The 24,893-nt window shown below is 33.6% G+C and overlaps 1 protein-coding gene and 1 pseudogene across 1 annotated transcript; one reads left to right on the forward strand and one right to left on the reverse strand.

The window, feature by feature from the left end:
- Positions 1–1,105: 1,105 nt before the first annotated feature.
- LOC107610396 (putative fatty acyl-CoA reductase 5) lies at positions 1,106–6,131 on the reverse strand. Its single transcript, XM_088497624.1, has 10 exons — positions 6,044–6,131; positions 5,865–5,968; positions 5,475–5,677; positions 3,760–3,860; positions 2,847–3,042; positions 2,122–2,283; positions 1,963–2,044; positions 1,433–1,690; positions 1,229–1,290; positions 1,106–1,133 (listed from the first exon to the last, which is right to left on the reverse strand). The coding sequence occupies exons 1-10, from the start codon at positions 6,129–6,131 to the stop codon at positions 1,106–1,108; spliced, it is 1,284 nt and encodes a 427-aa protein (XP_088353750.1).
- A 48-nt stretch (positions 6,132–6,179) lies between these two features.
- Positions 6,180–14,609, forward strand: LOC110265213 (uncharacterized; annotated as a pseudogene).
- Positions 14,610–24,893: the final 10,284 nt, after the last annotated feature.

The raw sequence follows: 24,893 nt of genomic DNA on the forward strand, positions 1-24,893 counted from the left end.
ACCTCCATCACCGAGAATCTCGTAACACTAATACTCGTAACCTAACTTATATCCAAAATCCCTAAAAAACATATCACTACTCAAATGGAAACTCAACGGATATTCTCCAAATACCATCCATAAAGGGACGACCAAACCTCATCAGAAGGGGCGAAAATAAAGGACGAAAAACAAATACTTCGAACCCAATACAACATCAATCTGTTTCCGTAATTTTATAGCTCCCATTCTATCATTATTATATCCATAGCTGACTTGGGCGTCGGATTCCCTTTTGTAGGTTCCACGCCGAGGATCCGGTTCCACTGGGAAGAGCTTCCGAGTTGCTGATTGGTCCACACTGGTGTTATATCTCGGAAACGTATCCTTTCACAGAACATGTTTTATTTTTTAATAATTTAATCTCATTGATGTAATTATATCTAAAGCGAAAAAATTGATAAAGTAAAAGGTTAATCACCATTTATTTTGTAACTTCTATGAAATATATGTTCTACTATTTTAATTTAAAAGTGACTAATTTTCCACTTTATCACTTTACCAAATATTAAAAGATTTCCTTTTTTTTTTTATTTTAATTCCAAACATAGTTTTTTTTTCCAATAGGATGAGTTGGATAATCCCTAACCTTAAGCATCTCACATCACAATGTTGATGTACACTACACATTCACACACCAAATACTAAGGATTCACATCCACTATTGGCTTCGGTTAAATCTCGAACTTAGATGCACATAATGCAAAACAAAGATCATCATTACCACAAGACTAAGATCTTGCGTGACAAACATATATAGTTTCATACTTTGATTTCCAATTCTATTTTCTTCATACTACTGCCACTACAAACATACAAAAAGGGCGTAACTAGCAATCTGAAATAACACTATGGCAATTCGAAATTTCTAATGCAATTCCTGCAGACATCTAATCATTCTTATGCGATCCCAACCAAGCTAAGGGACTAGTGTTGTTGTAAGGTTACATCTTAGGTTGCATACTGTACTTGACTAGACCTGGAAAATGAACATTCATCAGGTAGTCCTTCCAATCAATGCTCTTGGGATCCAAGTTAAATTCCCTTTCAACACTGCCAACTCCCTTTATTGCCATCCGCAGCTTCTCCGTGTTCTTATCATCAAACCTGTTACAAATAAATTAAAATTATTTCATTTTATATATACATCAATAACATAATCAATTACATATCGTACTGGGGTACGTACACGCCCTCGAAGTCGCGAAAATAAGGACGATAAAGGTTAATTATCCTCTTCAATCTTGATATCTTTACACCATCACAATCAAGGGGAAAATATATTATTAGTTAAAACATAGAATAAAAATTCAACGTTAATTAAGAATTATATATATAAAAAATAGTTCCATTATATACAAATTATGATAACTTAATTTATTTGAGCCAATACCTTGTGTTGGGGAAATTCATGATCCTCCGTATAATTGGGGTTGAATGTAAATTTTTCATACAAAGCACTGGACTTTGCATAATTTTTTAGCCATGGATTTTTTGTAATATAAAGATGCATTATATCTTGAAGATCCGAAGATTTAATTGGATTTCTTAACGAAGTGCCAATATGGTAGATCAAATTGTTCGAAGAATTATTCTTAGAATGAACCAATAGTGCTATGATCATCGAATTTGCCACCATGTCTACTGGTATCTGCATCATCATTTCAATTCCACAATTTGATATTTTTTATTATATAAATATTAATCAAGTGAGAGAAGAAAAATGAAGCATAATTAAGAGATCAGAAACCTATCTACTTTAATTCAAACATCAAACTAATAACATACTCCAAACACAATAATTATAAGATAGAAATTAAACTAGCTTCACATCTTCATACACTATTATTTTTGTGTGATATTTAAACAAATGGATAAAAAGAATTCAAAGTTAAAATAGTTTATTTGAAGAGTCATACTCACCAGGTCCAGAATTATCTCTGGATTACCAACAAAACTAGTTATTGCTCCTTTGAAATACTCGACAAACACAAAGTCTATAGTTCTGTAATCACAAAAATATATCATCATTTAGCTTAGTCACTCAAATATATATAGGAATTAAATTAAGTAACTATTTACCTAACACCTTCAATCCAACCCTCAAAGGGTTCTGAATGAGTACCGATTATAGCAGTAGGGCGTGTGATGATCAATGGTATATTTCCCTTCGTGCTCGTCACAACCATTTCTCCCATTGCTTTTGTAAATGCATACGTATCTTGCCACCCATGCAAATTTGCCCTAAAATATTTATAAACTTAACCAGAAAATTAGGGGGCTATAAAGGAATAAATAACGCTATGGATTATCAATACAATCACTGCATACGGAAATCAAATTTTTACGACTTGTAAATTTTTCTTGGATAAATTTCATACGCAATGTTACCCATAAAATTTATTCAAGAAATATATATATAAAAGAAATTAAGTAGATCTAACTTTGGACAAAAGTTAGCTCAAAAAATAAAGATGGTGTTATATTATACTTTTTCGAATCAATTAAATTCGATTTACACTTTTTCAATATAAATCGAATCAACTAGATTTAATTTACATATATATGTTGTATTAATAATAAATCGAATCTAGTTGATTCGATTTACTACTGTTATAACATATATTGATATACATGCTAAATTGAATATAATTGATTCGATTTACATAGAATCATTTAGGATATATTTGTAATAAAAATCAAATAAAACATTGACATAATTTTGAGATTGAAATGATTTATTAGTGTGTTTTACCTTTTATATATATATATATATATATATATATATATGCGCGCGCACAATTTACCTTGTTGTTCCAAGTTCTTTCATCATTGAGGTGATTGTTTTTTCATTTGCATTCCGTGTTTGGATATCACTCAATTTTTCCTCAATCAACTGCTTTTCTAAGCTAATGTCCAATTTTGAAGAAGTTTTTATTGTTTGACCCATACGGAATGGTTCTTCAGGTATTAGTCCTTTTGCCTTATTCCCACAAACATAAGCTTAATAAATCGAAAAATAAAAATTTGTCAAATAGATTTTTTTAGTCTTGAACAAAAGTAGTTGTAAAATTAAGATTCTGTGCAAAGTCATTTTGTATTGAATTCGAAAATTCCGTATCATTAGAACTAGCACACTTAAAAACATTTAGTTTTATCTTTTTTAAGTATTATTAGAATTTCATAACTACCATAATCATAGTGACTAGGCCAGGTACGACAACCATCATAGAGTTAGCTTTACAAATAAAACACTATAAAAATAATCTTGATTTTAGATTTTACTAATAAATATATGATACAAACTAAAAAAAAATTATACTTTTATATTTTATTATGTATCTCGTTACATTAGCAAACATACTCACAAATTTATATTTTTAAAAGAACACTTTCATATTATAGAAACTAAAAGAATATAAAAGAAATATATTTTTTCTCGTAAAAGTCGAGTCATTATTTAAATATACTCATAAAAATTGTTTTTAGCCATTTTCTTTTTTTCCCCTTTTGCACTAGTCTCATATTTACATGTAAATTAGAAACATGAAATTAAATTTAGGGTTTTTTAATTATTTTTTCTCCCCAAGTTCTAATGTTTTTTGTTGAAAATAACATTTTTGTTATGTGTTGTATGTAGGATTTCAACTAGCTAGCTAGTAGAGATCATATATATCGTGTATGTTATTACACATATTGATAAAGTTGAGATATACAAACCCGTAGATACGAAAAGAAAAACTTCGATTCTAGGACACATTTTAGCAAAGTTTATAGCGTTATAAGCTCCCATTGTATTGGTACCCATTGCAATATCATATCTGCAAAGATTAAACAACATAACAATAACCAACGAAATAAATACAACAGCTTATCTGTTTTTATTATATAAAAATTAATACTAAGTTATTTATCATGAAATAAGCTAATATTACATAATTATTTTTTTTTATCATGTCAACTATTTTAAATAGGTGATAATTATTAAAAAAAATTTATGATTATGTTTTGGGATAAGTATTGTTTTGGTCCCTTACGTTGAGGGTCGGAATCGAAACCGTCCCAAACGTAATTTCCGATTTAAAATCATACTTAACGTTTTTTTTCGTATTAAAATCGTCCTTTTAATTCTTTTTGGATAAAAATACCCTCACCACTACCAACACAATTACCTCCTCCACCAGCACCACCACCAGCACCACCACCAACACCAACACCAACAACCACAACCACAACCACAACCACAACCACCACCAACCACCAGCACCACCACCACCAAGACCACCGCCAAGAAAGCAGGAAACAACACCAAACAGAAACAGAAACAACACCAAACAAAAATAGAAAGCAAGAAAGTAGAAGCAAGGCGTGAGGCGGAGGCGGCGAGGCGTGAGGTGGCAGACGCAAGGCGGAGGCGGCGAGGCGTGAGGCGGACTCCAACGGCAGTGGCTCGCCGTCCCCCTCCCCCTTTCCCCTTCCCCCCACCCCCACCCCCACCCCCACCCCGCGTCCTTTCCCCCTTCCCCCTTCCCCCTTCGCGCCGCCGTCCCCCTCCCCCCCTTTCCCCTTCCCCCTCCTCCTCCCCCTCTCCCCTTCCCCCCACCCCCACCCCACCCCGCGTCCTTTCCCCCTTCCTCCTTCGCCGCCGCCGTCCCCCTCCCCCCTTTCCCCTTCCCCCCACCCTGAACCCGCGTCCCTTTCATTTTCTTCCTCTTCTTCTCCGGCTTCTTCCACTTCCCCTCCTCCCTCTCTTCGCCGCCGGCGCCGTCCCCCCGCCGTCCCCCCATCCCCTTCCCCCTTCCCCCTTCCCCTTCCCCCCTTCCCCCTTCGTATACCCTTTTCTTCCCCCTCCAACCAACGCGTTTTTTTTTATTTTATAATTTTTTTTATTATAGGGGTAGTTTAGGAATAAATTAAAAAAATTTATTAAAAAGGACGATTTTAAATTCAAATACGACTTTAAGGATGATTTTAAATCAAAATATACACCAGGACGGATTCGATTCCAACCCTCAACATGAGGGACCAAAACAATACTTATCCCTTATGTTTTTTTTAAAATGAAAAAATATATTCCTTTAATCAATACTCTTAATTAATTATATTTACTACATATCGTTGTGTATTTTAATTACAATAATGCAATGGCTAATGTAATTAACATCTCTCTATATTAAAATTGTAATAATAATAATAACAAACTTTTAATTATAAATAGTCAAATATAACTATACTAATTATCATAGAATTTATTTTGATATAATTCTTTAGTTCAAGAATGATATAAATTATTTTATAACTAATTATGAAATAAAAATTTATCTATTATTTTAATTATCTCTTACGATGATGTAAAAAAGTTTATAAATATTAGTTTTTTGAGCCTTACACGATTGTAAATCTAGTTAATTATTATTGCATAGCTTACTACCTACCTTTCATCAAATGTGACCGTTGCGGCAGAGTGCACTATGATTTCAATCTCCTCCAACATCTCTTTAACGAGGATTTGATCTTTGATTCCGAAATTGTGAAGAGAAACATCACCTGCAACTGCCACCACTTTCTCGGACAAAAAGGAGCTGAATTTTTCACCCCACTTTTCTCTTTGTATTTTGAACAATTCCTTCCCAAAAACCTATATATATCAATATAAATTTTGTCTAATTTTATTCCTATAATAGATCCATATAGTTAAAGATATATCTAATATAAAATAAGTTAGAATATATATTGAAAAGGTTAAGGAGTCGGTGTGTGTGTGTGTGTGCAAACTCAGTGTGCAATTGATCATGAAACAACTAAATTTAACAGAAAATGGCAACCTCAGTGTGCAAGCGTTGGAGAGCTACATCTGGATTTGATGCTCTGACAAGAAGGTATAACCTTTTTATGTTGGGTTGAACCCTCAGAATCTTCTCCACAAAGACTGTAAACAAAATTACAAGTTTAAAAAACCGCCATGAAAACGTTAATGAATGGATATAGATGCAGCGGTAATAACCTTTGGTTAAGAATCCAGTTGCACCAGTGACTAAAATGGTCTTTCCCTTGAAATACTCCTCAACACTATTACTTGTGAACTCTGCCATAGCTAATTGAAATAATAAATAGCTGTAGTAACTAGTAACTAACCGTATATGAAAACGCTTACTAAATTTTATGTAGTTTGGCTCTGTCAATAACTGCCACGGAATGCTCCTATATATATATAGCGAGAAAAAACTGATATGTGATATCAACCGTAATTTATCGGATTAAGAGTCAAGACTAATTAATGTTGATTTTAATTACAGTTATTAATTTTGGGCAGCATCTTATTGTTGCACGCAATAAATACAGCATCTTTTAATTAAACAGGATTCATTAACAATTTTATATATATGCAAACTGATTGTTTTATTACACGAGAACATTTGAATAAAATTATAATAATTAGTATGGTTCGCGTACAGTGTCAAATGAGTTAGAGCTATTGCATTGGTACCCGGATATAGTATTAAATGAGTAAGGATTCCTGCAGTTTCGTGAACGAACGAGGGTAAATAAACTAATTTACAAAGAAAAATATAAAGGTAAAGATCGGAGCAATATAAGGTTGAGATTTGGGACATGGAACATAAGCACTTTAATAGGAAAATCCATGGAGATGGTGGATACCATGACAAGGAGGAAATTAACATCATGTGCCTACAAGAAACAAAATGGGTTGATGCGAAAGTTAGGGAGTTGGATACTTTCGGGTTTAAACTTGGGTATACAAAAAAGGTGAAGAATAGGAATGAGATAGGTATTATCGTGGATAAGCAGTGGAAGAAGGACGTAGTGGATGTCAAGAGAGTAGGAGATCGAATCATCTCTATCAAATTTATAGTGGTAGGAGGTACTTTTCATGTGATTAGCGCCTATGCACCGCAAGTGGGTTTGGACGAGCAATACAAGATAAGGTTTTGGGAGAATTTAGAGAGTTTGGTCCAAGACACACTTTCGAGAGATAAGATTTTCTTAGGAGGATATTTAATTGGCCATGTTAGAAGAGAAATGACTGGATGTGGAAGTATTCATGGAGGCCATGATTTTGGGGTGGTCAATATCGAGGATAAAACTATTTTGGACTTTTTCTCAACATTTGACCTTCTCGTCGCAAATACATGTTTTAAAAGGAGAGACAAACATCTTATAACCTATAGGAGTGGATGACAAGCTCTTAAATCGATTTTTTTTGTTGAGGAGAGTTGATCAAAAATTTTGCATTAATTATAAAATTATTTATGGAGAGAATTTAACAACACAACATAAGATACTCGTCATGAATTTTTGCATTGAGTAAAAGTTGAGGAAAAGACATCATACGAAGAACCCAGGGACGAGCACTACAAAAAAAAGAGTTTAAAATGGCATTGATATTACGGCGGTTTTAAAGAACCGCCGTAATGTCCGGATATTATGGCATTTTTTGTTGCTGCCATAATTGATTTTGTATTTTGTGGCGGTTCTGATAATTAGGGCGGTTTTGAACCGCCGTTATCACAAATGTATAAAATCAAAACTTACCATCCCCTTCTTCACTTACTACCGCTCTCTGATGCACGATACACGATTGATGAAGGCTCGTTCTCTGATCTCCCTCGCTCGTCTCGTCCTCCGCTAGCTACCGCTACTTTCGACCTCCACCGCCGCTTCCTCAGATCTCAGAACACCACAGCCAACTGCTCCTTCACGCTGCCGATCTCGATGTCACCGTCAACTGCTCCTTCTCGCCGCTGCTACGCAGATCCTCTCCTCCCACAGCATTGCCATCGCCTCCACCTCCTCCATTGCATGTATTAGGTTTTTAAATTAGGGATTAATTTGTTCAATAATTAAGCACTTGAGGTTGAAATTTCATTAAATACTTAATTCTTTTTCAGATTGTTTGGCCTTGGCTGTTGGATGCGGCAATAATGCACGAGAAATTTCTAACGTTTTCTGCTGCATGTTCACGATCTTTGCTGTAGTGTTGAATTTTGAGCCATTGTTTTATTCTCTGGGTAAATTTCCTTCTCTTTTTTTCCCTTGCAACTCTATAACTGACTCAGTCGGCTGTTAGGAATTAATTAAAGTGGTTACAGTTAGCCCTAAACCCCTTTATATTGCAACCTTTATATATATTCGAGCGTGATATGAGTGTTTGGTCCATTGGATGGGACTCAAGGCTTCTTGCTTGTGTTTATTCTGTGAGTAATATATTAGACTTATTATCTTGGTTTAATTTAATTATTATTATTAGTATGGCGATTTAATTTATAAATAATTTAATGCTCTTCAACCAGGGAGTGGTGTGTTTTGGAATCGCATATTATGTACAAGGAGTTGTGACCAGGGAACGTGGACCAGTTTTTGTGACTTCTTTCATTCCTCTAATTATGATTATCACTGCTGTATTGGGTACCATTGTCTTGGCTGAGCAAATTCATCTTGGAAGGTCAGTTCCATATGAAAGTCTATAATAGGGTATCATTAATTATGTTTAGTTCTTGCTGAGACACTAGTCAGTTAATAAATATACTAACTTGTTAATTTACAACGTAATTGGAGCTATTGTAATTGTTTGTGGGCTATACACTGTGGTATGGGAAAAAAGCAAAGACAATGTGAATAATACAGAAGTAGTGAAAGTTGAGGGCCAAGAATTGCCAATAAGGGATAGCATAAAATCAGGATCAAACATTTTTGAAAACATTGATGTTAATTTGTTAGGTGCTTGGTTGGTGATGTAAGGAGTTAAGAGTGTGCTGTTGCAAGTTAACTAGATGATGGTGTTGGCATAGCTTTTCCTCACTTAAATATGAACTTTTGGCATCCATTTTTACTTAAATGATCTTTCAGTTCCGATTTTCCTATAATATATTAAATTGAATTTTGTATAGTTAGTAGTTACTCTGAAATACAAGGATGTATATTTATCATATTCTGAAGTGACTATAGTATCTATCTTTGGGTTCTGTGTGTTTTCATAAACTATATATGAAATTAATTTCATTCTTTATGATATTTTTGGGTTTTGTGTGTTTTCTTCTTCTGGCTTCTATCTTCAACTGCTTCACAAACGCAGGTACTCTTAATTTTAGTTTCTCAAGAAAGCAGAAACCAGCTTCTCAATTTCCATGGCTCCACCCAGGTACTCTTCTCTCGACTCTTCTTTATCTTCTTTCTTAATTGATCCTTTCATATGCGCTTTCTTAGCTCTGTTAAAATTCATGCTTTAAGAAAGGATTTCTCTAACTCTTAGTCAAGTCAACTCTTAACTGTGCACATTTCTTTTAGCTTTTTATGGAATTTATAGTTTTTCTGGTGCCAGATGACAGCATATTTAGTCAAAGCAAACTCTGTCATTTTGTAGCATATTTTTCTTGTATTATCAGAAATTCTGAGTTATATATCCTTTACATATATATATTCGAGTACAAATTCAACACGGAATTACTAGTCTATTGAGTTGTTAAACGATTTAGAAGCTAAGCAATAAGCATCATGAGCTTTTTCCTTGGTCCGAATGCACCTACTATTTCATTCACATGTTATTAGTTATTACTGTATAATGCTTAGCTTAATTAATGGAAATTTGAACAAGTTTTTATATGAACATAGCTAGTGATATAGCTGTTAGTAATTGACCAAATTATAATTATATGCTACGTACACTACTTTGCCGCCAAGCATATATAGATCACTATAATGCTAGCCAGATAACCACGTTCACATTATAGATTAATTAGCTTATAAGAAAAAATTAAAGAACTAGTAGAATTTATTATTTTTTGTTAACATTTTAAGTCATTAATTCAATTATTTTAATTTAGTAATTTAATAATATTTATTCTGTTTTTTCATTTATTCTGTTTTTCAAAAGAACTAGCAAGGCTTCTCTCAATGACTAATGGTGATCCTCATAATCAATCTAGCACAACTGTGTTAAAGGGAACTATTGGATATGCTCCTCCAGGTATAATCTGTTTCATCCAATCTTATAAGGACTTTTTAGTTTAAATTTTTAGTTTAAATCTTATAAGGACTTTTTAGTTTAAATTTTCATGCTCTAGTAGGAAGAAACAAAGAATGCTGGTTCTTTTGTGTATTTTAATTTTCATTGATCTTTTATGATGTTGCTATTGTATTTTATAGATGATGATTGAGTATATATGTGAATGCTTTTTTGGATCTATATAGTCTTTTTGTAATTATATACTACTTTGAGAAGGTTCTTTCTCTTTATTGCTTAGGTTTCTGGTGGTCTCATTCATAGTTGACCTTGAATTGTTCATTATGGTAAATTATTAGGTGCTTATGCATTGTCATTTGCTTGCAGGAAAAGGAAGCGTCCTTGATTTTGAGTATAGATGCCTTTTGTAAATTAGTAAAGCAGCATGCTAATGTAGCTCAGTTAGGTACCATGTAAAGACACTATTTCTCCTTATCTTCATTCCATACTTATTCATGGATGCCTTACCTTATATGCAACATTTTTGGTGTGATTAAGCATTAGGGCAAATGTTTTGTACTCCAGTAATCGCATTCCTTGTTTTGTAAATATAATTGTCTGTTGGAAATTGCAACATATTGCTTTATTTTATTTACTATCCGGTTTGTGTGGTGCAGTAAATGCCTTTCTTATATGCTTGACTGTTCTTTTTCAAGTGCTTTGTATTGATAAGGATTGCTAAAGGCTAAAATGCCAATACTTAAATTTGCAGGTAAATGACCCCAAGGTCCGCAACCTGTTGCTGGGGGGCCAGAGAATTATATGGAGGTTTGTCGATCTCATGAAGCTATTTCTTGATTGAATCTGTCAGTCAGAATTTTGGGGGTCCAATTCTGTTAGCGCTCAGATATTGTTAGCTTGATACATCAAAGTTACTTTGAATTCTTGTCTCAATCTTCTCTAGCCTCATTTTTAACATCTACAACACACTCTTTCTTAGCATTATATTCCTACTTAATAGCATCCTGAAATGTTGTAGGTTCCCATCGTCCATAAAAGCATCAAAATTAGCGAAGTACGAGTTCACTCCAACTAAAGGATCTCTGACATCTGGAAAACAAAATAATCATCAAATTGATACTCCTGCTCAGCCCCAAACTCAAGTTGACATGGTATATAATGGGTTTTCTTTACGGTCCTTTTTGTTCAATTTTCTAATCTGTCTTGAATTGTCTTTGATAGAACTTTATTTCAGAATCTTTCAGCAAAGTTATACTCAGCACTGCGGTTGCTGCGGGCAACTATTCTTGGTGAATCTGGAGACAATGTCTTGGCTCACCACGTATTCTGGTTAGTTACACAAGTTCTCTGTATAGAGCTCATTTAATCTTGTGCAGTAATGGATTATGAATAGTTTAATTCAATTGAAATTTTGTCTTTGAATGCTAAGCATCTGATGAGCTGCTGTTTCTGTTATATATATAGTAATTCTCTGTTGCAGCTGATGAGCAAGAAAGTACTAAGAACAAAGGAAGAACTCCTTGAACTCAATGGCATGAGCAAGTAAGTTCATTCTACGAATTAATCAAATGTATTGGTTAACTGAGTTGGCATTCACAGATGTTTCTGTTTAACACAGGGCCAAGGTAAGCAATTATGGTGATCAGATACTAGAAACCATTGAAAATACTATTAATGAGTATTACAAGTTGGATAAAAGCAGCAATGGCAGTGCTGATTCTGCAAAAAGGAGACGAGATGCAAATGGAGGCCTAGATAGAAATCTTAAGGATGATGATGAGTTGACTAAAAAAATCAAATTTGTTGAGCTTACAGTGATGATGAGTATGAACAATGAAAATGTTGGAATGATCTGTAGCAAATTTGTTGAGCATCTCTAGGAAAACTCCCAATGTAATAGAACTAACAATATTTCTTAGTTTGATACTTTGTATAGGAGTTATTACTTTTTATTTGTAATACTAAAAAATCATATATTATGTTTAATACTTTTGAGTTATATAATATTTTGTCTATAGATTATGATTTTGTTATTGTGGAATTTTAATAAAAAAATTATTTATTTAACAAGATAAAAATAATAGTAAAAACGGCAGTTAAAAAATGCCATTTTAAACGAAAAGAATGCCATTAAACCATGGTAAAAACGGCGTTTAGAAATGTCATTTTAAACGAAAAGAATGCCATTAAATGCAGGTAAAAACGGCGGTTACAAACCGCCATTTTAAACGAGGAGGATGCCATTAAACCTGGGTAAAAACGGCGGTTATAAATGCCATTTTAAACGAGGAGGATGCCATTAAACCCAGGTAAAAACGGCGGTTACAAACCGCCATTTTAACCGCCAAAAAACCGCCGTATTATCCACTGGTTATTACGGCGGTTTTCAGAAAACCGCCGTAATAACCAGAATGGCGCCCAGAATTCCGGCGTTTCTTGGAGGCGCCATTTTCGGCAATAATGGCGGTTGTAACCGCCGTAATTACCTTAAAAAACCGCCATTTTAACCCTTTTTTTTTGTAGTGGAGGTGGTGGCGGATGAAAGGTGAAGAACAAAGAAGCTTCCTAAGACGAGTAGGAGAAAAGGCAAAGTGGGATGGGGATGGAAGTGCAGAGGAGATGTAGAGGGAAACGGTAGAAGTTATTAGAAGAATAGCAAAAGAAAATTTTGGTGAATCTAGAGGGATAGGACCAAGAGACAGGGAGTCTTGGTGGTGGAATGCAAGTATACAAGAAAAGATAAAGGTAAAAAGGAAGTGCTTTAAGGAGTGGTCTTTGTGCCACAATGCAGATAATTGAGAAAAATATAAGGTGGCTAAGAAAGATACAAAAGTGACTGTACGTGAAGTAAGAACAAGAGTATATGAGGGTCTTTACCAGTCTTTATGCATGAAGGAAGGAGAAAAATGTATATATAGAATCACAAAGAGCCGTGAAAGAAGAATAAGAGACTTGGATCAGGTTAAGTGCATAAAGGATAAAGACGGAGAGATTTTGACTCAAGAGGAGAAGATTAATAAAAGGTGAAAGAGCTACTTCTAAGAGTTATTTAATAAAAGACAGAAGACTCTTTCGAGTCTTGGTCGGTTATGCATGAGGAAAAAAGATCAAAACTCGACTACTATCGAAGGATTTGAAATTTCGAGGTAAAAGAGGCTCTAAAACGGATGAAAAATGGTAGGGGAGTAGGACCCAATAATATTCCAATTGAAGTTTGGAAGAGTCTTGGAGAGAAAGGTATCAGTTAGTTAACCAAGCTTTTTAATGAGATTTTAAGGTCAAAGAAGATGTCAAATAAGTGAAGCAAGAACACTTTGATACCTATCTATAAGAATAAAGGGGATATACAAAATTGCAAAAACTATAGAGGGATCGATCATGCTCATGAGTTATACCATGAAATTATGGGAAAGGGTGATAGAACGGAGGCTGAGATAAGAGACACAAGTAATATAGAACCAATTTAATTTTATGCTAGGCAGATCCACCACTAAAGCGATATACCTATTAAGAAGGATGATGGAGAGGTATCGTATAGTAATAAAAGTGATCTACATATGGTGTTTATTGATTTGAAAAAAACGTACGATAGGGTGCCAAGGGAGGTCTTATGGAAGGTTTTAGAAAGGAAGAGAGTAAGGATTACATATATTCGTGCAATTAAAGACATATATAATTGGGCTACAACTAGTGTGAAGAATGAAGACTCAAGGTGGTGTGACAAATAAATTTTCTATTGGTATAGGATTACAACAGAGATCATCTTTAAGTCCATACATTTTCACATTGATCTGGAAAGTACTCACAGAGCATATCCAAGAACCTGTACTATGGTGCATGCTTTTTGCTAATGATATCGTCCTTATAGGAGAGTCAAGAAAAGACCTAAATAAGAAGTTGGATTTGTGGAGAGAAGTTCTAAAAGTGTATGATTTGCACATAAGCCGTAGCAAGACGGAATATATGGAATGTAAGTTCGGCTGTCGAAATGAAAACCCTAATATAGAGGTAAAAATTGGAAAAAATATCCTACGAAAAGTTAAAAATTTTAAGTATCTTAGGTGCATCATACAAGATAATAGAGAGATTGAATAGGATGTAAATCATAGGATCCAAGCAGGTTAGTCAAAATGGCGGAGTGCGTCTGATTTTATATGTGACAAAAAAGTGCCTTTAAAACTTAAAGGTAAATTCTATCGCACTGCTATCAGACTGGCTATGCTTTATGATATAGAGTGTTAGGTAGTTAAAGGAGAACACGAACATAAGTTAAGTGTGACAGAGATGAAGATGTTGAGATGGATGAGTGGTCATACGCACGCAATTGAATAAAATAAGGAATGAAGATATAAGAGAGAGAGTTGGAGTAGCACCTATTATGGAAAAGATGGTAGAATTGCGTCTCTGGTAGTTTGGACATATGAAAAGAATATTGACAGAATACCCAGTCAAAAGGGTGGATGAGATGGAAGATGGATAAGGGATGAAAGACAGAGAAAAATTTAGAAAGACCATTCTTGAGGTGGTCAAACGAAATCTACATGTAAACAGTCTCTCTATAGACATAATAGATGATAGAGCTCAATGACATCGTTTGATTCATATAGCCAATCATATCTATTGGGACAAGACTTTATTATTGTTGTTATAGTAATAATTTTGTAAAGCAATTGATTTTTTTTTTCGTGTTATAAAATAAAGCTTACAGAAAACGGATTACTAATTTTTCTTATGTACTTTTTTTTGTTTGAATGATAACAAAAGAAAACAAAAAACTAAAATAACTAATAATAAAGAAACATTAAATATATATGATATAAGAAAATACATTAGAAAAATACATTAGAGGCGTAGCATTATTCTTAAATTATACCATATATATTTAGTGTTTGTATTATTAGTTATTTTAATTTTTTTTGTTTTCTTTTGTTATCACTCACTCTCACTTTTATATATAAAATTGTTTTGTTCAAATATACCATATGAAAATATGTAATTCATGTTAAAGGATTTCGTTTGATCCTTTTTTTTTTTTTTAAAACAAAATGTATTCATATATATGTAAACTGATTGTTTTATTATATGAGAACATGAGAATAAAATTATAATAATTAGTTCAACTGTGTGATGTAGATTTAATCATATGAAAATATATTTTTGGTTTGATTATTGAATTAAATGCTTCATATTAAGCCAAAATTATTTTCTTGTGAGGACACTTCATCCATTCAACATGTATATATATATACGAGTCATGGCTGAGTCATTAGCTTGGTCATTTAAATAAATGTAAAGATAAAATGTAGTAATCTCAAGAATTTAAGCGTTGAACATGAGATATCGATACACTATTAAAGGTAAAGCATGTTTTTGACATTTTTTAAACATGTGTTAATGTGACAATGATAATCTAACATAGCACCGTAGAATTGTCACGACAAATATTATTGTTACATCTATACGTATATAATTAAAAACATATTAAAATATTAAAAATAAAATTAAAACTAAAATAATTTATAAGTTTAGCTAACATACATGTGTTCTAATAGCATATGATAAACTTATTATTAATGAAAAATTTTAAATATTTTTATCTAATTAATACAAAACAAATATGAAAAAAATTAATTTTTCAAAAAATTTAAATTGATAGAACAAAATAATATGAATAATTTTCTAACAGAATCAAACATATTAAGTGTATACTAAAATCAACCACTAACAAAAAATATATATTAAATATAAATATATATTAAAAATAAATTGAATAATATATGTATTTATATAAACAAGAGAAGCGGAGGACAGCGGCCAGAAATTAGCGTCCGTGTTCGAACTCGCCTCAAATTGGTAGAATTGCGTTGGTTCTGAGCTGCGGTTTGGCTTCAGCTGTGGTACTGTGTTGGATAGCAGTTGTTCAGTATACTACAAAAAAAAAAAAAAAGGCTTATGGTCACGGTTAGTGAAAAGGGTGACCATAGATCTATGGTCACGGTTTTGGACCTATGGTTACGGTTTTTTTACCGTGGCCTATTCCACAGTGGCCATAGATCTATGGTCACGGTTTTTTTACGTATGGTCACGGTTACAATTTTTATATTTTGACACTTTAGGCCACGATTTTTAACCGTGACCATAGCTATATCTATGGTCACGGTTTTGGCCGTGACCATAGCCTCTATGGTCAGTTGGTCACCCATCCTTAAAACCGTGACCATAGCCTTATCTATGGTCACGGTTTTGGCCGTGACCATAGCTTCTATGGTCACCCCTCCTCAAAACCGTGACCATAGTCTTATCTATGGTCACCCCACCTTAAAACCGTGACCATAGCCTTATCTATGGTTACGGTTTTTACCGTGACCATAGCCTCTATAGTCACCCCACCTAAAACCGTGACCATAGCCTCTATGGTCACCCCTCCTTAAAACCGTGACCATAGCCTCTATGGTCACCACTCCTTAAAACCGTGACCATAGCCCTATCTATGGTCACGGTTTTTCACCGTGACCATAGCCTCTATGGTCATCCCACCTTAAAACCGTGACTATAGCCTTATCTGTGGTCACGGTTTTTACTGTGACCATAACCTATTTTGTTTTATGAGATTAAAATTTTTTTTTAAGCATAATCACATCCCAAAATGATGATAATTACAAAATAAATCTAAAAATAAAAAAAGATAATCAACAATTAAGATAAGTTGTAATTAAAGTAACCAGCTAACATATCAATATAGTTGAGTAAATACACTTGTCTCAATCTTAGTTTTATACACAGTGATATATATAGTAACACTAAATAGACACTATTAACAGAGTTGTTCCATAGGTGTGAGAGCAATACAACTTAGACTCTGCTAGGATAGATTGTTTCTGGTATTGCTATTCTTTCTTCTCAACGCTCGAGAACTTTTGTTTCAGCCACTTTACCATTTGAAAGCTCAGCACCTGCTTCATTAACATGCAAAATAAAGTCACATTAGACATAAACACCTACATTTATTCTTCTTCAACTTAGGAAAAAAAACATATCATAAAAACATATATACATCACACATATAATAGTTAGTACACACTATACAACACACATCCACATCATAGTATATGACACATCATAAAACAATATAAAGTACTTGAAGAGATACAGTATATATTACCAAAGTACTTGAAATCCTCTGAGTAGCTTCTTTTTGTTTTTAACACTTCATTTTTGACAGACTTCATTGCAGCTCTCAATTCCTATAAAGCACCAAATAATATAAATATAGCACAAGTAAAAAGAAAATGGAAATAAAAAATGAAGCAATATAAACAACAAAGCAAACCTGAAAAGCTCTAGATTGGCAATCGACAAAACTTACTTTGTTCAAGCTGCAAAGAAACCTGAAGAAACAACTGACTGAAGTTAGTAGCCAAACAGAACTAGAGTTGGAAGCTGGAAAACATGTTTTGTAATTTTAAATGCTAAAGCATTTCAATATTAATCAAATCATCATTTGCTTTTAAAAATTATTAAAGGTAGTCCTTTTGCAATTATAGGAACTTTATTATATACAAAGGTAACAATGCTGCATAGTTTCAAACAAATTTACATAAAAACTAGCTTTGTGTACAATAAGCAACATGAGCTGATAGTCTAATCAATTTGAGCTACTTAATCATGCTGAAAATAACAACTTCAAGTTTTAACTTCTAACAAAAATGAGGATCTATAAAGAAATACCTTCTCAGCAACAGAACTCATATGCATTTCTATTCCCTACAGCAAAGTTTCACACCCCCAGCTTAATCAACAAAGAAACTACCTTATTCTCTTCAGTGGCCCCAGCCGTAAGAGTTTCAAGTGCATTTATTCTTGATTGGTACTTCTCCTCACGAGCCTTGAAAATATTGTTTTCCTTCATATATGCAACATAGTAAAACAGTCATTCTTCAAGGATAACTAAAAAACTTGAATTCTCTAGGGAGGCAACGAACATATAAAGTTAATCTTACATTTTTTATGCTTTTTGCTTGATGTGAAACATGCAACTCAATGACTTGCAGAATTTTCTTCAACAGGCAACCTGCACGTTGAGCCTAGAAACATGCAAATAAACTCAACAACTGTTTATCAACAAAACTAATTTGGCAAGCACAGGAAATAGCATTGACATGAATTATTTATTGCAGAAGTATTCAGCCCTCCAACTATTCTTTAAACCCAACTCCAATCAATCACCAACTAAGTCCGTTACAATAATCAAATAACCAGTTCAACAGTAACAATTTCAATTTAATCCATCAAAATACAGAATTCACAACAATCTCTCAGCAAACAATTCATAATCCACGCATAATCAATTTCATAAAATCAATAAATTCAATCAGAGTTCCAATCAAAATTTCAATCATTCTAATCACAATCTCAATCATAAATCAACATTCATATAATCAATCAATTACTCACAGCCATTAAACCTATTTGCAGTTACTCAATAAACCTTGTGGGCATTCTTAAATTAAAAACCATTTAAATTAAACCCCCTACCTCGATGTCGCAATCGCATAATTTGAACAAGACAACCCCCATTTTGTTTCTAATTTCATTAGTGATAATCCTACTGCAACCAAGGACAGTGGCAGCCGCATCAACTGGAACAGCAACAATGTCAATTTTAACGCAATCCGGAACGGCGGCAGCGGCACCAACTTTGATTATGCCCACAGCAGTGACAATTTCAACCATTTAAGCAGAACTCAGCGATACTAAGACAGAGGTGCTTATTAATGGAATCAAAATAAGAATGCAGAGATAAACAAAATGCAACAAAATTAAGGGTAGAGAACATTACAGGTTTTCGAATTACAAAATTGGAATCAAAATGGAGAGTGGCGCTGTTGATGGTAGCTTCAATGGCGGAAAACCCCAAAACAGAAACTGCAGTAGCCAACTCTCACGGAACATGAATGAAATTGGAAGAATATGGTGGTATTAGCGGCTCAGGGAAATGCAGAACGGTGACAGCGATCGCGGCTCCAGTGAAGGTGACGGCGACTTTTCCTCATCATCGCAGTCCTTGACTCGTGTCTCCCTCATCTCAATCTCAGGCTTCTCTCAGTGACACAGAGCGATGACCTCGAAGCACGACGGCGGCTCCATGGACGAGATGGCAGTGATGGCAGCTCCTCCTTTTGACCTCCATCGCATCTCTCTCTCGACGCCTCTCCTTCATCCCTGTTCAACCGGGACCAAGCCGAACTCCACGGAACGGCGACGACGGGCGGGCAAGGCGCGACGACTCCCTTCCCCTCCTCTTCTCTTCTTCTTCCCGTTTCCCCTCTGCTTCTCGTTTCTTTCCTTTTCTCTGAACGTATGCATTGTGCATTTTGTAAAATTAGGGTATCAATTAGGGATTTTGTGATATTAGGGTAATGTTAAGTTGTGATTTGGGAATTTAGAATTAGGATAAAATATACATGAGTAATATAATAATTTTATAAAATATTTAAGATAGATTAATAATTTAGAATTTAAATATAATATTTTAAAAATTAATTTCAAAACATATAATTTTACTTATTAATATATTATTAGGTTTAAATAATTATTCTTAATTTAAATTATAAAATGAATCTACTAATCACAACTTATAAAATATTGTTTAAATTCGAAGATATCAATTTAAATTTTTCAATTATTAAAATTTTTAAATTTAAATTAATTTAAATTCGAATTATCAAAACTTAATTTAGTTACAAAAATATTCTTAAATAGTAATTAGGCTTAAGGTTAGGGTTAGAACTAAAGTAATGTAAAAAATTTAGTAAAATTAAAAAGTAGAATAATAATTGAAAATCAATCATAATTTATTTAAATTATTTTAAAAATATAATATTTTTTGTCAACTATTACTTAGTTTTATGTTTTAATAATTCTTAATTTAAAATTAATAGTATTCAACTTAATTTTTTATTTATAAAATTAAATTTAAAATTTTAATATTTAAAATAAATCATATAAAATTATTATTAGTTTTTAATTATTAAAATTTTTAAAAGATAAAATATTTAAAATTATAAAAATACATAAAAATCTTCATTAATTCAAACTCAAATGATTAAAACTGCGACCATAGACCCTTTAGGTCAACCTCCAAAACCGTGACCATAGACCCTTTTAGGCCACCATTTTGAAAAACTGTGACCATAGACACCTTTAGGTCACCCCAAAACTGTGACTATAGACTCTTTTAGGCCATCCCAAAAACTGTGACCATAGACCCCTTTAGGTCACCCCCAAAACCGTGACCATAGACCCTTTGAGGTCACCTTTTTTTTAAAAACCGTTACCATAGCCCCTTTTTGGTCACTATAAAAAACCGTGACCATAGACCCCTTTAGGTCATCCCAAAAACCGTGACCATAGACCCTTTTAGGCCACCCCCCAAAACCGTGACCATAGACCCTTTTAGGCCACCCCCAAAACCGTGACCATAGACCTTTTTAGGTCACCATTTTTTGAAAAACCGTGACCATAGCCCCTTTTTGGTCACTGTAAAAAACTGTGACCATAGATCCCTTTAGGTTACCCCCAAAACCGTGATCATAGACCCTTTTAGGCCACCTCCAAAACCGTGACCATAGACCTGTTTAGGCCACCCCCAAAACCGTGACCATAGACCCTTTTAGGTCACCTTTTTTTGAAAAACTGTGACCATAGACTCTTTTTGGTCACTGTAAAAAACCGTGACCATAGACCCCTTTAGGTCACCCCTCAAAACCGTGACCATAGACCCTTTTAGGCCACCTTTTTTTAAAAAACCGTGACCATAGCTTTTTTTTTGTCACTCTAAAAAACTGTGACCAAAAAAACCGTGGCCATAGACCCAAAATATTGTAGTGGTAAAAATCACTGCAATTCAATCGTTTTGGGTATATATAGTGAAGAATCAACAGCTTTCCTTCTTTTGTTCCTCGGGCAAACACAAACAGGAGCAGAGGCACGAAACACACCTCCGCGCACGAATCCTTGCCGCCGTGCTCGTCAGTACCAGTTGCATTGTGCTTCCCCTTGCTGGTGGGTCTATCACCAATCTGCTCCCTGCTTCCTCTAGTCCCATCATTAGGTCTGTTAAGCTTCTTGGTTCATATTATTGGTATCCAAAAAATCTGTCTTTCAATTTTGTTCTGTTTTCTTTTTTGTTTTAAAATTGTTCACGAAATCAAGAATTTTCGAGATTACAAGTGTAAAGGTGCTCCATGAGCACCCCAAATCTTGTTAACCCTAACCCTTACTCCATGAGCTTCGATTGGTGCTATTTCTGCTAGCCCTGACCCCAAAACGGTGCTCCCATGCTTCCTCTCTTCAGCCAAATCTACTCTATCCGTGGTTCAAATTTGCTGCAGCTGCACGAGTTTCTTGCCACAGTCGCCTTCGGCCTCCGTCACTGCTAGCTCCATTGCCACCACCACCATCTTAGGTTCTTCTCCTTCTTCCTTCTTTTTCTTTACTAGGTCTTCGTTTTCTTATTCACCTTTATATTTGGATTCTTAGATTTGTCAATTGATTGAACACTGAAAGTTACATTTCAATTAACAACTTAAAACAATCAGAGGTGATTTGAGGAGTAATTTTTCTCTCCATATTTTATATTCAATAGATTATATATCTTGAATTTGCCACTTGATTTGAATGCTAATTTTGAAGAGTTAGATGAAAATGATGAAGTCCTTGTTTTTTTTATGAGATTTTGAGTTTTAAAGACTTTTTTTTCTTGTTAATCTCTATTTGAAAAGTGTTGAAAACTATACTTGGAAGAGAAAATAGTAGTTCTCTTGTGATATCTGTAATGGCTCATTGTTTTTTATGAAGATGTATGATTATGGGTAAGTTCAGTAACACAAATGATTTAGATGCTGTTTCATTTTTGTTTTAGTTAAATGAGAATTTATGATTGTGTTCATTTTTTAGCATTTACAAAGTTTTTTTTTCCATTACTTTGATTATCCAGGGTTATCAGTGGTTATTTTCGTGCTAAAATAATTGCTTTGATAATCTAGGATTTTTCCTTTATTTTTTTATTTAAAATACAGCGAGTTTCATCTTTTCTGATAGTCATTAAGCATAGGAGAAAACTAGAATTTCCTCAAATTCCTCAAGATGGAAGGTTTTTCTAACATGGGTGGCTTTATTTGTATTCTGTTCGGCTAGTCTTACTACCCTTTGGCTGTCAGATTTGTATTCTCTTTCTAAAATGGTGATTGGTACCTTTCCTTTCTCCTCTTGATATTGTATGGTGTGATCAAACTTTAGATTGATTGAATTGAGCAGGCATTGAGAGGGAACTTTAGTTACTGCCAGTTGCTTTGAAATGTTAGGTATTTAACTATCCTCGGTTGAGAGAGATTTCATTGAAGTTTTCTCGACAACAAAATGATAGTACTGATCTAACAACTATGATTAAAGAATTGGGCAAAAATTGTTCAAGATTGCAGAATATACATATAAGCTGCTTTAAGGCTTTCTCATGCTGTTGTGCTTGCTTTTACAGCTGTTCGATTGAGGTTTGTAATCTTGAACTCCATTTTCCGACTGTGTTTAACAAATTTTGTTCACATAGAAATTTTAATCACAATATTCTGAACTTTTTACATCTACTAGTTCATACATATTGTGCAAGCATCAAACATCTACAAATTTCGGATGGAAGACCTCCTACTTCTAATTTATATGGCATGTCAAAGGATGTATATGAAATGAAACTGAATCATATAATAACCATAAAGCATAACCTGTATGTAACATTCACACACAAAGATCATGAAATTTGCAATGAAGACTTTGGGATCAAACCTTAATTTATTCCCAACCTCAATTTACATATCTGAAATCCCAGGCTCTTATCCAACAGGATAAACATGCTATGTCAAGCCTATTTGTCATAAATTCAATGAACATTTCAGTTTTGTTTTTCTTCTATTTTGTTATAATGAGTTGATGTGTGATACAAAATCCATTTGATTGGTAAACTTATTGGAATTCATTAAATGTGGAATCATCAGGGGGCTGCGAATACTTTCTCTTGTTCTCGGATCTGAAATTACTGATGCATCTGTTGCTGCTATTGCTTCTAGCTACCCTAATTTAGAACTGCTTGATTTCAGTGGGTATGTATCGTACCTACTTTAATTCATTCTCATTGTTAATAAGTTTTGGATGAAACTCAATGCATACAAAAATATACAGTAAAACTCAATACAACATTTAATTGTAGTTTGCCTCCCCCCTTCCTTCAATTTTCTTACACTTCTGGAACATATTCTAATGATTATCCTTCATTACAGATCTGGCATAAGTGACAGTGGCATAGGAATAATTTGCAATGTGTTTCCTGAAACATTATCAAGACTCCTTCTTGCCCTTTGTCCTAATGTGACTTCAAGTAATTTCCTCTTAGTTCATTTACTTCATAGTACTTGCTTGAGTTTCTGCTTACTAATCTACTCTAATATTTTTCAGGTGGCATTTGAAAGTGATGTGATTTCACTCTTCCAGGATACTAAGATGGTTGATGGATGAAGAAGAACAAGGTAAAGGAGACTACCAAACAAAAATCCAGTTTTTTATTGTTGAAATGTCACGTGAGTGTCTCTATTCTCTACCTTGATTTTTGTCTGATTTTTATGTCTAGTAAGAACATACTGTTCTGGTTTGTTAGTTTTCTATAAGCATTAACTAACTTATAATTTATGTTCTTTGTGCAGCTGTTACTGACATAGACACTAGTGACATCCATGCCCTTGAAGAGTTACATAGAAGTCTTGAGAAGAGAGATATTGAGGTAACCAAAATATATATTATGGTTGCTATATGAAACAAATAAAATCAACAATAATTCAAGCTGATCATATTATCATGGACAACTAGTATCTTACCAAAAGGAGTTTCTTTAATTGTTCTATGTTTGAACACAGCTTGTTCTGGCAAATTCTGGCCCAGTTGTTGAATCTCTATCTAAGGGAATTGAATACATTTGGTATATTCAATCCGAAAATTTTCTAATTGAATGACTTCCTATATCTTTTTTAATTAAACTAGATCGTTTTGGTTTTGTATCGTTGGATGATTGATGGAAACAATTTGTAGGTCTAGTCGAGGACCGACAACTGATGGAGGCCTTGGTGTCGGTATAAGTGCTCCTACTGCTGCATCAACTAAAAGCTTTACTAAATTTGATCAAAGCATCAACTAAAAGCTTTGATCCAGCTAATAGAATTTTCTTAACATAGCAATTTTGTATTGTTCAATATTTTTTGAGTAAATAATTTACAAATAAATGTTCTTTTTACTCAACGTTTTGGAATTATCTACGAATTTAATATTGTTTATTTAGTATTTTTTATGTTAATATCTCAAGTTTAATAAATATAATGTAAAAAAGTAGGTTATAGTAAAGAAAAATGGTATAAACTATTGTAGTTAGTCCGCTTTTTTTTAAGCTCGTGTATGAAATTGCGGCGGTTTGAAATCGTCGCAATTTTTTTAAAAAACCCAATATAAATTTGTGACGGTTTTAAAACCGCCGCATTTTTTTAATCCACTGACCAACATAGTGGCGGTTTCGTAACCGCTGCAAAATCAAATCACCACCCTCTAATAAGCAGCGCTTGTGGAACCGCTGGAATTTCATTTCGCGACGATTTAAAACTATCGCAAATCCCTAAATAAACCGCCGCAAACTACCATTTCTATTGTAGTGTATATAAAAAAAATGCTATTTATCCTTTAGAATTCAACTTTTGGTCTGTCTTTTCTATTTAAATAATATTATTTAATTATCTTTTAATTAAAACGCATCTCTATTTTTTAGTTAAACACATTATTA

The sequence above is a fragment of the Arachis ipaensis genome, chromosome B8, assembly GCF_059453495.1.
Source record: "Arachis ipaensis isolate K30076 ecotype BB chromosome B8, ASM5945349v1, whole genome shotgun sequence".
NCBI classification, from domain to species: domain Eukaryota; kingdom Viridiplantae; phylum Streptophyta; class Magnoliopsida; order Fabales; family Fabaceae; genus Arachis; species Arachis ipaensis.